Below are 16,978 nucleotides of genomic sequence, written 5' to 3' on the forward strand. Positions count from 1 at the left end.
CGGCGGCGAACGAGTTCGAAGAGGCAATGTCGGTGCCAGTTCGAGGAGCCTCTGCTCGCCGTGGAGGAGGACGCGGTGGCCGAGCACCTAGAACACCAGCGCTGATTCCTGCTTCCCTTGTAACCGTCGATGATGGAAGGTAAAAGTTATTGAGCTGTTTTTGATCCCGGACAACCGACAAAGGGAAGTCTCATCGAGCTGGGTTTAGAAATTTTAAGGAATTACAATCAAAAGTAGCTCGGAGATGCTCATATAGATGAAAGAAAATTATACTTTATCGCCGAACAGATTAGCTCATAATTTTTGAAAGCATATCTGCCGCAACAAGAATCAGAAATTTTCAATTGATAAACTGCTACATGACATCATTCAGACAACGCATTCGATAAATTATGCTGCATTTGGCATTGTAAAGGTTTGTTATATTCACCATGTCACATGGACACAATAAATCAAAAACAATACTTGCAGCTGTTGGAACTTATTTCCTATGCAAGCAAGCCACGAGGATGCAGCTGTTGGGCACAAGTTTCATAATGAGCTGGGAAAATGGAATGCCTAATTGGGTGTGAAAATGGATGTTGTGACGGTGATTATTTGGAATTGTGTGACATACCTCTGTGTGAAAATGGTACCGTCGACGTTAGTAGTATGCTTGGAATGTGATGCTGATTATTTGGTGCTTGTAGAATGTCATACATCTCTACGTTAAAATTGTATGTCTTACTTGTTATTTGGTGCTTACGGTACTGATTTGCAACAAAGACGCCGCTTGGTGTGATGAGAACACTAGAATAGTCTGTGAGATTTTTGCAGACGAAGTTCAAAAAGGAAATCGGTAAAGTACTCATTTGAATAAGACAGGTTATAAGAATGTCATCCAAAGGTTTCATGAGAGGACCGGTACTCTGTATACTAGAAAACAATTCAAGAATAAATGGGATAAATTAAAAATTGATTATGGAATTTGGAAGCAACTGACCAATAAAGAGACTGGCATAGGATGGGATGAATCAGGAAAAAATATAGTTATGCCAGAGAGTTGGTGGAAGGAAACAGCAAGAGTAAGTGCAAGTTATTTTTCATGCTTAACAATGTTCCATTGTTTTGGTGAATGATTTATTTCCGTACTGACAATTATTCCTTGCATTACTAGATTTAAGCACAGAGAGCTCCAAAATGAGGAAAGCTTGGGAATTATGTTCGAAGATCTTCGTAACACCGGGGATGATCATTGGTGTGCTTCTAGTGGTGCAAGACCTTCTCAAACAAATTTGGATTGTGATGCTTCTCCCATTAACCTTGATGACGAGGATGAAGCTGACAATGACGATGACAGTGAACCAGAGGAGGTGACACCTACTAGTGTGAGAGGGAAGAGAGGTAGAGTGGCTGATAACAAGAAGGGAAAGAAACTGAAGACAAGTGGAGGTCTTTGGTTTCAAGAACAAATGGGTAAGATTGTGGAGATGAATGAGCGAACAACTGCCTCCTGTGAGTCCATTGCGAGGAGGGAGGACAAATCTGGTTATTCAATCCAGGATGTCATGGCATTGGTGAAGGAATGTGGTGTTGTTCCAGGAACAAATGAACATTTCATTGCATCACTTGTTTTTACCAAAAAAGCTGAAAGAGAGATGTTCGTGACATTGGACACACCTGAAGAGAGATTTGATTGGTTGACTAGAAAGCATGACTGGATGACTAGAAATGATGTGCCTAAGTAGAGCAACCACTGTATCCTTGCAATTAGTGCTATTTATTTGTTGTTCTAGTTTAATGGTTTGTAATATGTAGGCTTTGTATAACTTTCCATTGCTACTATTTGGAGTTGTAATAATGATATTGTTTTAATGATTATTCTTTGTGTAATGAACAGATCTGATTATTCTTCTCATGAGACTGATGAAAGTGATTCTGATGATGATGAATGGACTATGAAAACTCTTGCATTGTTGAGGGGTGCTCAAAATATTCAATTTATGACTGTTATGCTTTCTTCCAAATATTTCTTGACATATCATGACAAAAATGAGAATAGAACTCCATCACAGAGTGGCTTTGGTTGGACTATGGAGAAACTTTAGACTCCAGGATAGAGCCTTAAGATGTTCAGGATGGACCCACACCTATTCTACCAGCTACATGATTTGCTAGCGAGTTCATATGGTCTTGAGTCATCTGTGCACATAAATTCTATGGAATCACTTGCTATGTTCCTCCTTGTGTGTGGCCAAGGTATGTCGAACAGTGCTATCGATAGTATATTCAACCATTCTTCAGAGACCATCAGTAGAAAATTTGAGGAGGTTTTGAATTGTGTGGTGGGTATGTGTAAGGACTACATAAGACCTATTGATCCTAACTTCAGTACTACACACTCAAGGATCAGTAATGATCGGAGGATGATGCCACATTTCAAAGATTGCATTGGTGCACTAGATGGTACTCACATTTTGGCAACACCACCTCCTCATGACCTCATAAGATATATTGGCCAAAGTGGCAAAGCGACACTAAATGTTCTTGCTATTGTTGATTTTGACTTGCGATTTACATATGCATCTATTGGACAGCCTAGATCTATGCATGACACCAATGTGTTGTTCCATGCACTAAGACATGATTATGACAAATTCCCTCACCCTCCTACAGGTAGGTTCATATTCTGTTATAGTTGTCATAAGTGTGCACATGGACATATTTAGAATGTAGCTCATATAATTTTACATATGTGCTTAGGAAAATATTACAATGTTGATGCGGGTACCCAAATAGACCTGGCTACTTGGCTCCATACAAGGGCGCAAGGTACCATGTGCTACAATGGAGGAGGGGTCCTGCTCCAAGCGGTGAGCATGAGCTCTTTAATCATTTGCATTCAAGTCTTCGTAATGTGGTAGAGCGTGCTTTTGGAGTGTTGAAAATGAAATGGAGAATACTTCTCAAGATGCCGACTTTTCCATTGGAGAAGCAAATGATGATCATTGCCGCAACCATGTGCCTCCATAACTTCATTCGTGAGAACAATGCACAAGATAAACATTTTCGCAAATGTGATCGGAATCTTGATTATGTGCCTACCATACCATCAAGATATGCATGACATCTTCCTTCCCAAAATGCAAGCGATACATCAACTTCTGAATCGAATGATCAAGCAATGGATAGATTCCGTGATGGCCTTGCAAGGGCGATATTTCTATCTAGATCATCATGAGCATTATGTTGGCTTCTAGGTTGATGTGAGGATTATGCCTCATCTTTTGTAAAAACCACTACTATTAATGCTGAGGACTATGCCTCATCTTTTGTAAAATCCAGTAGCTAGTAATTGCAAATGAGCAAAGACGTGACCATCACAAAGACACAAACCATCTTTTGATCTAGAAAATATTTCTATTTATTTTTTTAATTTATATGAACTAAAATTATAAATGAAAGGGAAACATACAATTCAGCTAAACAATCAAGTCATATATCAAGGGGCATATTCGACATTTGACACCTCCAATCCATTCATGAAAAATAGGGTGGAGCTGTTTTGCTAAACGTTTTCCAAAACGGCTTCAGCTCCACCAGAGAAGCCACTCCACCAGAGGAGCCAGAGCTGTTTTCAGAGGAGCCGGAGCCCTGCCAAATTGGCCCTAATGTGTGTTATTTTATTGTTGATTCATGTGCGATTATCACACTATCGTAAGATGGATCCGGTAAAAAAGAACGGAGCCGCAGTCCTTTCGAAGACCTGTCAAACACCACCAATGGAGGGAAGTATTGAAGACACAAAATCCTTTGAAATAGATCAAGGATCCATATTAGAACATAATCCCTCCGTTCTAAATTACTATTCGTATTCGTTCTAAATTACTATTCGTATTCGTTTTGACTTTTCTAGATACATTATTTTTTGCTATGTATCTAGACTATCCAGACATGTCTAGATACGTAGTAAAAATAATACATCTAGAAAAGCCAAAACGAATAGTAATTTAGAGCGGAGGGAGTACTCCCCTAATTTCATTCAGGGTCAAAGCAACAAATTCACGGCAAGTGGGATAGAGGTCGGTGAAGTATATATAACAAATAAAGAAAGCATCACTATCGCATCAGAAGAAAAGGGGAACGATGGGGAGAGTGGTTGGGGTTCTGAAAGATGGCTTAATTAAACTGTTGGATCTACATCCATCAGTTGCAAATCTCGACTGATGGATGGCTTAATCCGACTGTCGTATCTACATCCATCGGTTACAAATCTCGACTGATGGACAAACGAAACCTCCTTGAATTGTGAAGGAGACAACAAAGTCGCTTGACAAGGCGAGTAAACATTTGATGTCTTCTTTACAATTTCTTGCATGATATTAATTGAGGTATAAGTTCCCATCCCATCTACGTCCAAAGTATCATAAAACGTGTATTGTAAACAAGTATTGTGAATCTAAGGTGGCAGTTTGATACCACACAATGCAGATTGCTTAGTCACTAATCAGCCTCATTGCTGCAAACACAAGCCATGCTCCTTTTCTCTCTTTTTAGAAAAAACACTACATATTCTGATAAGTAAAACAGCCAAACCACCCAACCCCCGGCAGCATTTTCGGCAAGTTACTCTACATTCTCACAATCCACTTCAGTTCTTACGAATAGAGCAAAACAAGCATGCTGCTGCAAGCATATCTGGCACAAGTGCATCGTTTCTCAACCACCTACTCAAACATCCATATTAACAGTTCGTGAAGAAAACAAACCGAGAAATAATGAGCAGATAACAACGGCACTCAGCATCCTAGAATGAAACTCTATCAGCTGCCTCATGCACAAGTCTGTCTTGAAACCATTTCTCCATAACATCTGGCTTCTCATCAGCATCACTAACCTCTTACGAAAGAACCAGAACCACTGCCATTCGCACTTCGCCATCTGCTGCTAAGAGGGGGAAAAAGGCTGGCACAAGTTTTAAATTTTACAGTCACTGTTAGCCTCTCTTAGCCTGGAGTGAAAACAATACTAAACAAATTAATTTGTTCATTAGCAATGGATGCTTGCATGCTTCAATAGGATAAGGCAATGCTCCAGAATTCATGGAATGAGTATGACATGCCATGTCTATCAACTGCCCTTCCCTCATGAACATGCCATGACATGATGGTATGGATCCATTCCGAATTGTTAGTATGCCAGAGAAATCATAACTATTACAATATGTCCATATAGCGAAGTGATAATGACATGAACACAAGAAATGTTGTAACTGCATACAGGGAACTGCATAAATTCCACGACAAATGCCAAATGCACACCTAGAAGATGGCCTACTCAAAACTGCAAATATAGAGAAAACAACACCAGCAACCATATTGGTGACAATGCAATGTCTACCAGATGATGATCATGTCCCAGACACTCCACCTAATGAAGATGATGTGATGTCCCAGAAACTTCACCAAATGAAGATGCCAATGTCACACATGAGAAAAAACAGAGCATTTAGAAGAAGCATGCAGATGATATATAGGATGGAGTGGCATGAAATCCATGATGGCATGCTAAAGTTCAAGATACATCCCCTTTGGCAACTCTCAGTTTGCGGAAGCTCCATTTAGAATTCCTGCAACGCCACCAACTGAATCCTTCCTTCGCCCAAAGGGATTCTTCGAAAATGTTCTAGATGTTAAGGAGTGCCAAAAAGATGGATATAAACTAAAGTAACCTCAAAAGTCATACATAAGAAACAAAAGGATGAACCGGGCGCAACAATAATATTATAAATTTGGACACTTGATATGAATAGATTAACAAACTGGAGAATTTACAAACAAAAAAAGTAAAGGATATTGTATCCGCATTCCACCACGACCAGAACTAGGAATAACAGCACCCTGTAAAGTATGGTGCACAGCTGTAGCAGCATTCACATCCTGAAAAAAAGGGCAGATGCTGAGACATGCATGAATAGCAAAGCTAACAACACAATAAAATCTATTGTTGCTATTACTAATACTGCATTTTGCATTTTGACATGTAAATTTATTTTTATTTTAGTTCATTTCTAGCCTATCCCAACTTACTTGGAAATACAAAAGCATGTACAAGTAATTACCTCAAATTCAATAAAATCTACTGTTGCTATTACTAATACTGCATTTTGCATTTTGACCTGTAAATTTATTTTTATTTTAGTTCGTTTCTAGCCTACCCCAACTTGATTAGAAATACAAAAGCATGCACAAGTAATTACCTCAAATTCAATAAAACAAACAGTGTTCCTGTCTTGGCGTAAAACTTTCATTTGTTTGTAACCAGGTTGCCTGAAAGAAAATTGAGGAAAAATTGTTGATTGCATCAACCTGAACAAAAGTATGCAGAGCCATAAACCTGGCGAGCAAAATGGTAACCACTGTTAGAATATTTCTGTTTGAAGTTCAGATTCTTACACACTGAAGAGACTCCGCAATTCCTCCTCAACTACAGTTTCACCAAGATTCCCAATGAAAAGGGTATTGCAGGGAGGATTATCTTTGGTGTTCTGCAAAAGAAAATTAGAATACTTGATAAGAAATTATACCCTTCAAGAAACTCTTGATTGAACAATATGAACCAGTTATCACTGTAAACAGAAGACATACTTCAACTATACTACATTAATTAATGTCTCAAATATTCAACTTTTATATAGCATTTTAAGTGACCAACTGAAATTGCTAAAGAAAATACAACATCAACAAAACTAATCAATCTAATGTCATCCAAACACAAATATTTTAACAAACAAGACTTGATATTCTTACATGTACATGTGAATCAGCCACAAAAATAAAATTTATGAGTATGAAAGAGTGGTTAATGGAATATGGTCCATTAATATACTGTTCACAATTCATCTCAAAAGTTGCTAGGCTGTAAACGACGTGCTAAAAAGTAGATATTCTAGTCATGTTCAATAGGTGATCTAAAGGAAAGTTTCTAAGCTTTATCATTAGCATCATTTCCAGGAATTCTCAGCCCAATTGCTTATCCTCAAATTTCTAATGAGCCCCAACCAAATGATGGATCAGTATGACTACAAGAAATTTGAGTATCACAAGCTTCAGGAGAAGTAAAATTTTAGTTACTTACACTAAAATTTGACAAAACTGATGATATTCAAGCAGAGACATAATAACAATGGTGCAATCACAACTGAACTTTGTAAAGAGTGCTGCAAAGAATCATGCAATATAAGAAAAACAAGTTGCTATGCAGAGAAGAAAAACAATAGGTTCTTCTGTTACACCATATCGATGCTGGACTTATTACATACAACGCTCGAGACGAAGCTATCATGATCTGAGAAAAACTAAATAGTGCAACCTTCTAATTATGATTTCAAACAATATTAACTCTAAAATTACCTGAACAGGAGCATAGGCAGTTGGACCTGGTACAGGCGAAGGTGAAGTCATAGCTACCGGGGGCACTGGATAGGCATAGGGGTTGTAAGGAGGCGGAGCAGCGATATAACTGAATCACCTCCAAAAAGAAGAATGTTAAATCCTTTGATGTGTGATTGGGTGCAGGAGGAAAAAAAGAATTTACCCTGCAGTTCCCCACATGGAAACAGCCGGTGGGGGTGGATGAAATGGAGGTGGAGCATAAGGTGAATGAGTATAGTCTCCACCTGTTCGCAAGCGTTTACTTTGGTCCACAGCATTTGCATCAGTTCCCACACCTGAAAATAGGTTTAAATTCTTTCAAATGCATGATAAACATGGAGAAAATTATACCAATCAAACAACTCATCAAAAGGGATAACAAAATATTAAATGAAAGGATAAACGGATATCACACAAATTTGTAACCACAATTTTTCAGTTAAGTTGTAATGGATCATACATCAGAAGCTCAAACGAGTGTTTTGTACCAACTAATAAAACATACTCTAAAATTCACAACAATTTCTTGAAACCTCAAATCTCCAAATAGGAATTATTTCTCCTTGCATATCATATCAAATGCATAATACAGGAAAAAATTCAATCAGATTTAAAAGCACAATGCCAAAGTTGTCAATTATTGTTCAGACTTTTCTATGTGCATGAGGCTTAACAAAAGAACAGGAACGTCGGTACCCAATAATTATCCACATTTATCGAAGATTGAAAGTTTGTTTGAGTAAGAAAATTAAGGAAACAAATAAAGAGCAGAACTTCTCTACTTCAAGCTCACATTCCTCTCCATTGGTCCCATGTGTAACAATAAATGAAAAGGCTCCCATCAAGTAGCAGATGCAGGATACAGGTCCTGTGTGACCTAAATAGTGGGGTTTCCTTATCAAGTTTGATGAATTAATTAAAAAATAAGTATTAAACTCCACTAAGCTTTCGATGCTTCAACTGTACTCCACGCCTACCCTGCCACCCACCACATCATCCATCAATGACAAACAATGTTCACTAAAGCCTGCAAAGTTTCTTTATCCAGCTCAATTTACCCACATCACAAGTTGCTCCCAATAGAACTTCCAACCAACTAGAAGCTCAACAATGCTAACCTATCAGGTCCAAACTTCCCATGTATGATGCAAAATACTAATGCGACAGCAAGAGAGCAAGCGCACAACAGTAGATTGCAATCCCACCTCTCTTAACGAAGAGGTTCTTCTTGGCCATCTCAGTGTGCAGCGCCGATTTCGTCTCCGCATCAAACACCAGATCCTGCAGATTAATGACTAATCCGGCTCAAATCCCATCCGTTCAAAGAGTTCACCCGCCACGGAGAGAAGCCAAACCGAACCTGCAGCGCGGCCTTGGCGGCGACGGCCTGGTGCGCGGTGGCGAAGAGCGCGAAGCCCATAGGCTGGTCGCCCTTGAAGTTGATCTGCGAGGCCTCGAACCCCGGGAGCCAGCGCAGCAGGTTGTGGAGCTCCCGCTCCTTGACGTCGACGGGGAGCCCCGTGATGAAGATGGTGCGGACCTCGTCGGCCGCGGCGGTGCCGGGCGCGCCGGGCACGGGGGGAGGAGGCGGGACGGCGGCGGTGCCGGGCGCCCCCGGCGGGGGCGGAGCGGCCGCCGCGGGCGGCCACTGCTGGTGGAACGGGTGGATGCCGGCGCCGGCCATGGGGGGCGCTAACCCTAGCTCTAGAGAGAGAGATTGGGGTTTGGGGCGTGCGGGGTTCGGGAAGGAAAGAGAGGTCGATGGGAATTGAATTGCCGATTTGGGGATGGAGATGATCTGGAATTCTGGATTGTGGCGGGGGCACGGTGGTGGGCCTAGCGAGGCACAGGCGGCAGCTGCAGTTCTCCAACTTTTTCTTTTTTAAAGAATACTCACTCCGTTCTTAATTTAAATACATGACGCCGTTACTTTTTTTTTTACTCTAATTTTAACCACCAATATCAATACATGACGCCGTTACTTTTTTTACTCTAATTTTAACCACCAGTAAACGAGTTAGTTAATTAAAGTAAAATGTATATCATTATATCTATTATCAAATATACTTTAGATTTAACTTATAGGTTTATCTATTTGCAAAAATATTTGTAGAAAAGATGAATAGTCAAACAAATGAAAAAAGTCAAAGGCGTTATATATTTAAGAACGGAGGGAGTAACTGTTTCCTATTTAAATTTAGACAAAATACCTTATTTTCTTAGACGTGTATTCGTCTAGCATGAGCCTCGCAAAAAAACTTCAGTACAGGATTGCTCGATGTTCCACAAGTTGTCAATATTTTCACCAGAGAGATATTGGAGCCTATATGACTCATGTCAAGTGACCTTGGAGACGATGAACGGTCACCCCCAAGATGAGTTTAGCTTATGTAGCCCCTTGGTGTCTTGGATACGCTTGAGGATCATATCGCCTATATTGAATGAACGTTCTTTGACGTTGCGGTCATGATAGCGGTGGATTCCTTCAAAGTACCTTGCAGACTGGACAAGAGCTGCACAGCGAGTTTCTTCGAGGCTATCTAAGTCTAGACGCCTTGTTTCTTCTGCTGCGTCTTCCTCGTACTGCTCGACTGTAGGAGATTTCTATATGATGTCGGCAGGTAGAACAGCTTCAGATCCGTAGATCATGAAGTAAGGCGATTGCCCTGTAGGCCTGCAGGGCTGGGTACGCAGCCCCCAGAGGACATTGGGTAGTTCCTTGAGCCACTTGCCTCCTTGTGTTTCCGATATCGTGCAGCCTTTTCTTGAGAGCTTCTAGTAACATCCCATTAGTGCGCTCAACCTAGCCATTGGCCTGCAGATGAGCGACAAAGACATACCAGACGTCGATCCCGCTGTTCTCACAATATTCCTAAAACTCGTGATTGTTGAAGTTGGAGCCTAGGTCTATGATAATGCGATTGGAGAAGTAGTAGTGTTGGACAATTTCATCGAGAAAGTTGAGCACTCTATCTGCCTTTGGGCAGGTTACTGGCTTCACCTCGATCCACTTGGTAAACTTGTCAATTGCCACCAGTACTCGGTTGAATCCTCCGAGCACCGTAGGAAGTGGACCAATCATGTCGAGCCCCCAGCATGCAAAGGGCCAATAGGGTGGTATGGTGATCAGCTTGTAGGTAGGGACATATTTTTGTTTGGCAAAGAATTGCCATCCTTAGCATCGGCGGACTAGTTCCTCGACGTCAGCGAGAGCTATAGCCCAATAAAACTCTGCTCTAAAAGTTTTGCCCACGATCATGCGTGAAGATACATGATTGCCGCAAACGCCTTTATGGATCTCTTCTAGTATGTCCTTGCCATCTTGTCGTATGACACACTTCATGAGTACTCCTGACATTGCGCCTCTTCTGTAAAGCTTGTCTCCAACTAAAACATAGTTCTTGTTGCGTCTTAATACTTGCTCGGTCTCTGTCTTATCTGATGGTAGCTTGTGTTGTTTGATGTAGTCGATGAAGTCTCTAGTCTATGTTGATCATCATAACCTCCTGATCTAGTGCGGTAGGACCTCGATCGGTGGTAGTTGATGATGCTGCCTCTAATATGGACGGCTTTGTGTAGCTCATGGATGAAAACCCCTACTAGAAATTGAGCACGAGTAGATCTAAGTTTGGATAGGACGTCCGTGGTGACATTGTTGTCACGAACTACATGATGGAATTTCAAACCATAGAATTTGTTCTCTAGCTTGCGTACTTATAGGCAATATGCATCTATATTCTCCTTGTGGCGATCCCACTCATCGTTGACTTGATTAATCACCACTAGTGAGTCGTCATAGACCAAAAATTGCTTGATTCCTAGCGAGACTACCCATGCAGAAGCGCCTCTAATCAGCTTCGTTGTTGGATACTTCCTAGAAGATTTGCAGGACATATTTTGAGTTGTTCGCCTTTAGGAGATATCAAAAGTACTGCTACGCTGGCGCTCTCGAGCTTGAGTGATCCATCGAAATACATCACCTAATGCTCTGGCCGCTCTACTGGTGTTGGTAGTTGATTCGCCCGCCATTCTACCAGGAAATCGACTAGTGCCTGGGACTTATTGCAGTCCTCGACTTGAATTCCAGGGATAATGCTCTAAGTTCTACCGCCCACTTGGATATTCTTCTTGTGGCATCCCAATTGTGGAGAATTTCTCCTAGGGAGAAGTAGGTGACAATAGAGACCTTGTTCTCCTAGAAGTAATGTCGTAGCTTGCGTGAGGTGAGTAGTATCGCGTATAGCAATTTCTGGACTGGCGGGTATCTGGTCTTGGAGTCTGACAACACCTCGCTGATGAAGTAAACGGGCCTCTGTACTTTGTGTACATGGCCTAGTTCTGGTCTTTCAACCATTATTGCCCGTGCTGACGACATAAGTAGTTGCGGCGATGTAAAGCAGCAAATTCATTGGAGTTTGGCGCCGTGAGGACCAGTGGCTTTGATTGGAAGTCATTTAATTGTTGTAGGGCTTGATCTGCCTACTCGGTTCACTGAAACTTGTTTTGCCGCTTGATTAGTTTGAAGAAGGGTAGGCCCCATTCTTCAAGCTTTGAGATGAAGCTGTTGAGGGCCGCCATACATCCAGTCAGCTTCTAAACGCCCTTGATGCGACATGGGGCATGCATGTCGGTGATGGCGGAGATCTTATCGGGGTTAGCTTCAATACCTTGGTGACTAATGATGAACCCGAGTAGTTTCCCGGAAGGCACGCCGAAGACGCATTTCGTTAGGTTGAGCTTCCATCGGAATTCTCGCAAGATTACGAAAGTTTATTCTAGGTCTGCAATCAGGTCATTAGGATTTCTGGTCTTTATGACCATGTCATCCATGTACGCCTCCACATTGCGGTGTAACTGCTTTTTGAAACACTCCTGGATTACCCATTGATAAGTGGCACCGGCGTTCTTCAGCCTGAAAGACATTGTTGTGTAGCAAAAAGATCCATATGGGGTGTTGAACAAGGTCTTGATCGGGTCTTCCTCTTTGAGAGCTATCTAGTGATACCCCAAGTAGTAGTTGAGGAAATAGAGAAGGGCGCATCCAACTGTGGAGTCAATAACTTGATCAATCCTAGAGAGCCCCAAGGGGTTCTTTGGACAGTGTTTGTTGAGGTCTGTGCAGTCGACACACATCCTCCACTCATTGTTGTTTCTCTTTCGCACCAGGACAGGATTGGCAAACCACTATGGATGATAAACTTCTTTTATGAAGCCTGCTACGAGTAGTTTGGCCTGCTCTTTTTTTTATGGCTTCCCTTCTATCTTGGGCGAATCGTTGTAGGCGTTGCCTTTTTGGTGTAGCTTTTGGATTCACGTTGAGTGAGTGCTCGATCAACTCCCTGGACACCCCCGTCATGTCCGCTGGTTTGGGCGCCAGACCGAGCAGGAGACTAGGCGGCGCATCCTCCTTTGTTGGGCGGCGTGGGCGATGAGTGCCCTACGACGAATGTCACAGGGGAGGATTAGGACGGTGCAGCTGTAGCCCTGTGCAGTCGTGGCTACAGTGTGCCGCCCGAAAACTTTGGCCGATCACGTCGAGGAGCGCAGGCGCCTTTCTGCGTGCCAAAGCCGTATCGAATTTATGGCGAGATCGGTGGGGGCCCACGAAATCTGCACCCTCATCTGCTAGTCCACGCCTGCCCTCGGGCGAGGCGAAGCTCTGTCTTATGGGCCCAGATCTGTCCGACCCCTTGCGCCCGGGGTCGGGCGAGGCGGAGCCTTGCGTCGAGGGGTCGGGCGAGTCCGACCCCTTGCACCCGGGGTCAGGCGAGGCGGAGACTCGCCACGAGGGGTCCGGCGCGTCCGATCCCGCTCGCCCGGGGGTCGGTCGAGGCAGAACTCTCTCGGCTGGGATGAGGAGCGGCCTCGGGGGGTCGGGCGTGTCCGACCCCTCGATCCGGGGGTCGGGCCAAGTTCGCGGAGGTTACTGTTGCTGGAGGTGGGCTCGGGCCCTTACGTCCGTCGTTTAAGGAATACAAGGAGGTCGTTAATATTTTCCCCCAACACTATGAGTACTTTTTCTAATCCACAACTAGTTCTTGTCGTTCCATGTAGACTATACCAACCTGCACCATAGTCTCCATGTCAGATACGTCTCGTGTCCAGCCCCATATTTAGGACTGTCCAAATCTTCTGGTGGGCCCATAGATGCATGTACGACAGCAAAAAATGCTTGTTGGTATATTTAACGATCACGAATAAATCTGCAAGCGCACGGATATACCGTTGTAGCATTTCACCCAAGAGTATTCCCAAGGGTATCGTATTTCCTAAAGGAAGGCGGGTAGGTCAAAAGAGTTTACTATGCATATGAGTATATCATAAGATGGATAGAGACAATACTCAAGACAAGGGTAAGATAATGATAGATAGAGTAGCGTGACACACACATGAATCATCTCAAGATAACTAAGCTAGAGAGAAGGACTAAAAGTTAGCTTTAGGTTTCTATGTACTTCCTATATACTGTACAAGCATAACATACATACATATTGTACAGGGACTAGGCCTATGCACCTAGGGACACACGGGGAGACAGTACCCTACCGGTCTGCCGACGTAGTTACCGCTAATTTACGAACTCCTACAACATACCCGAACATGGAGGATTATAAAAGGACGGATAGGGCTGTCACCACCTGCCGTCAATCCCTAGCAATCTGTGAGGCAAACTCATATCCAATGGAGCTAAGCAATCCAAGCACTATACTTGCATTGTTAACAACACTCCAACCATCCTGGCTATGGTGTCAATGGCTGAAGCCACTATGGAAATGGCTACTAAAACGATGTTGTAGCATAGATCAACTAGCCTATACATGATATGTATGCACGCAAGGTATAACATGTAGCAAGGTCTATAAGCACACATGAGAGTATATAAGCCTATACTACAATAGCACGGTATATGACTAGCATACGAGCGTATAAGCCAAGCATATCACTCTAGCAAGGGTATATAACCAACTTATGTATAGAAGAACCAAGCTCAACACTATATAAGGAAGATGTATACTTTGAGAGAATAAAGTCAACCTAGGAATAAAAGATACAAGAGCCACACCCTAGACTCCAAGAAAACCTGGAACCTGAAGGAGAGCTACTCTAGCCTAAATTCACTAACTTGGAAACTAAGAGGGAGAGAGTGATTCAATATGTGGTGTGTGTCCTAGAAAGGAGTCCCTCCCCTCATATTTATAGGCTCTAAGAGGCGGTTCTGCGAGGGAATCTTCGGGGAATATCCCTTAACCGACCTAAACCATCACCACGAGGAGGCTGGAGACGAGGGGGGACAAGGGCATTCAGCCAAACCCCTAGTTCGGCCGACCCACTGTGAGCCTGCCTCGCAACTGCCTTTCTCCGGGTGACTGCCTGGTGGGTCCCAATTGCAGTTGTGTGTGTTATCCGGTGGATTGAGGTGGTTGTGGTAGTTTGTGGGCCCTTCAATCCATGGGATGCACACGTGGCAACCTCCTATTGGTGAGAAGCATGTTTCTTGGATCCATAGAGAGTGCTTTCTCCATCCTTTTATGTTATTTCACCTGCAACCAAATAATCCAAGGACATGTGGAACTACATTATTCGAAACCAAATATGCGTATAAGAAATGTCAATCCTTCTTTATTCTTGAGTATATTGACGGTCATATTTGATACTTAACGACCGTTAACACGGGGCGAGGCGCGTTGGCGACGGCCGGAGGTCCGCGCGGCGAGGAAGCGCGATGACGGCCACGGCGGAGGCAGCCGGAGGTCCACGTGGCGGCGGTGCAGCGACGGATAAGCGTGAGCAGTGAAGGAGGCGCGGAGCTGCGGCGGAGGTGCGCGGCGGCTGGATCCGACAAGGTGCTTCTCCCTCCCCTCTCTCTGCTGCGGCAGCGGTGGCGCGACGGCCAGATCTAGCAGTGCGTGGTGGGGCGGTGGCCCATGAGGGCTCGGTAGGGGTGGTAGCGACAGTGGCGTGTGGGGGCACGTGATTTTTTCTTTTTTCTTTTTTGTTTTCAGAGTCGCTAATGGGGTATTTGACGAACCCAAAATCCACGGTGATGGGCACTCTAGAGCCGGCTGTGATAATGTATTGTGTAGTAGCGTCTGTACCGTGCTGTTAATTGAATAAAGACCTTCTGAATGCTAAAAAAACAACACTATCCATGCTCCGGGAACACGGAAGAGATGGCGGTCGTATGAAAACAGTTGCTAGGAACACAAAACCAGAGAGACTCTCCTATCAATGCAAGCTGCAGGAAGTGGTGCCATCCAGTTTGTGGCCATGGTATGAACGGAATCCCCCGAATTCAGAAAACTCACCTAGCTTGTGCAAAGTTATCAGGACTCGGATCAGGACCGTGCACGCATGGCGTCCAGCTAGCTTTGTCCAAAGCTATCTGGAAATCTGGCACAGACGCTCCGATCGCGATCGATCAGACCGAGAGCTAGCTAGCAGGCATGCGGTAGCTATAGGTGGCAGCTAGGCAGAGGAGTAGCTCTGCCGGGTGTTCTTGCCCCGCACGTTAAGCTACCACGGCCCAGAGGCAGGGCGGAGCAGAGGAGAGCTGGGGTGGAGGGGTGTACTACGTGGCACTAGCAATCTAGCAGCACTGATGACCTGCGACGACCGTATGCATGCGTTGCTTGTCGACTGTCCAGGTCTTTGCTTCCTTCCCGGAGCGGTGGTCTTTTTTTTTAAGGCTTGTTTAAGGCTTTAGTTCACTTTCAAATCCCAACTTTGGTACTATGCAAAAAGAAGATTCTCCATCACATCAAATTTGCAGTACATGCATGGAGTACTAGATGTAGACGAAATTAAAAACTAATTGTACAGTTTTGTTGTACTTTGCGAGACGAATCTTTTGAGCCTAATTAGTCAATGTTTGGACAATAATTCACAAATACAAACGAAACGTTACAGTATGCTACAGTGCTAGTACAGTAATTTTGGCACTTCAAAATTGGGCAACTAAACATGGTAAATAAAAGAGGGGTGGTCTCTTGCGTGCATTGACCCGGCCGTTCCGAGGGTTCCACTGGTCGTGCTCCTAGAGCGAAAGAAGGGAGGCAGCGGGTCCCGCCGCCCGCCAGAATTCAAGCTGACTCTCTCATGCACTTTATCCGACACCATACATTATTCTTTTACAAGCAATGAGTGTATAAGTTAATAAGGGGCGTTTGATGCCCATCGAATTTTTGAGGTTAATTAGAAGAACTAAACATGAGTTAATTATAAAACTAATTACACAGATGGAGGCTAATTCCCCAGACGACTCTTTCAAGTCTATCTGCCTCCTCTGATACACGTGTTGGTTGTAAAGGCACATTGGCAATTACCAAATGAATTCTGGGTTAATTTGTCGTTGAGCGTGTTTGACTGTTCCTGTGTCATGGTTTTTTTAAGTGGCGGGTGTGAAATTCCACCGATTATTTGTGTACATTCCTTCGAGGTAAAGAGGAGTTTAGCGACTTCTTCGCACTAGGAGTCTGGCACTGCGGAACCTCCAGACCAGTGCTTCTCAGGGGGCTACATAAGGCACTAACGTCACAGAATCCGGAGCAATGAAAAAGTACTGGACC

At 43.5% G+C, this 16,978-nt stretch overlaps 1 protein-coding gene across 1 annotated transcript; it reads right to left on the reverse strand.

Moving 5' to 3' along the window:
* Positions 1-4,615: 4,615 nt before the first annotated feature.
* LOC101784763 (RNA-binding protein with multiple splicing 2) lies at positions 4,616-9,191 on the reverse strand. The gene is made up of 8 exons (XM_004973033.4): positions 8,773-9,191; positions 8,618-8,693; positions 7,576-7,708; positions 7,392-7,500; positions 6,435-6,526; positions 6,239-6,308; positions 5,836-5,918; positions 4,616-5,661 (listed from the first exon to the last, which is right to left on the reverse strand). The coding sequence occupies exons 1-8, from the start codon at positions 9,094-9,096 to the stop codon at positions 5,580-5,582; spliced, it is 969 nt and encodes a 322-aa protein (XP_004973090.1). The 5' UTR covers positions 9,097-9,191; the 3' UTR covers positions 4,616-5,579.
* Between the last annotated feature and the right edge of the window lie 7,787 nt (positions 9,192-16,978).

Source organism: Setaria italica, chromosome VI, assembly GCF_000263155.2.
Source record: "Setaria italica strain Yugu1 chromosome VI, Setaria_italica_v2.0, whole genome shotgun sequence".
Lineage (NCBI taxonomy): Eukaryota > Viridiplantae > Streptophyta > Magnoliopsida > Poales > Poaceae > Setaria > Setaria italica.

Coding starts and splice junctions, on each gene's coding strand:
- LOC101784763 (XM_004973033.4), bottom strand. CDS start 9,096: ATGGCCGGCGCCGGCATCCACCCGTTCCACCAGCAGTGGCCGCCCGCG. Junction 7,501..7,575: donor TCCATGTGGGGAACTGCAGG/GTAAATTCTTTT, acceptor GAGGTGATTCAG/TTATATCGCTGCTCCGCCTC. Junction 6,527..7,391: donor CTGCCTATGCTCCTGTTCAG/GTAATTTTAGAG, acceptor TTTCTTTTGCAG/AACACCAAAGATAATCCTCC.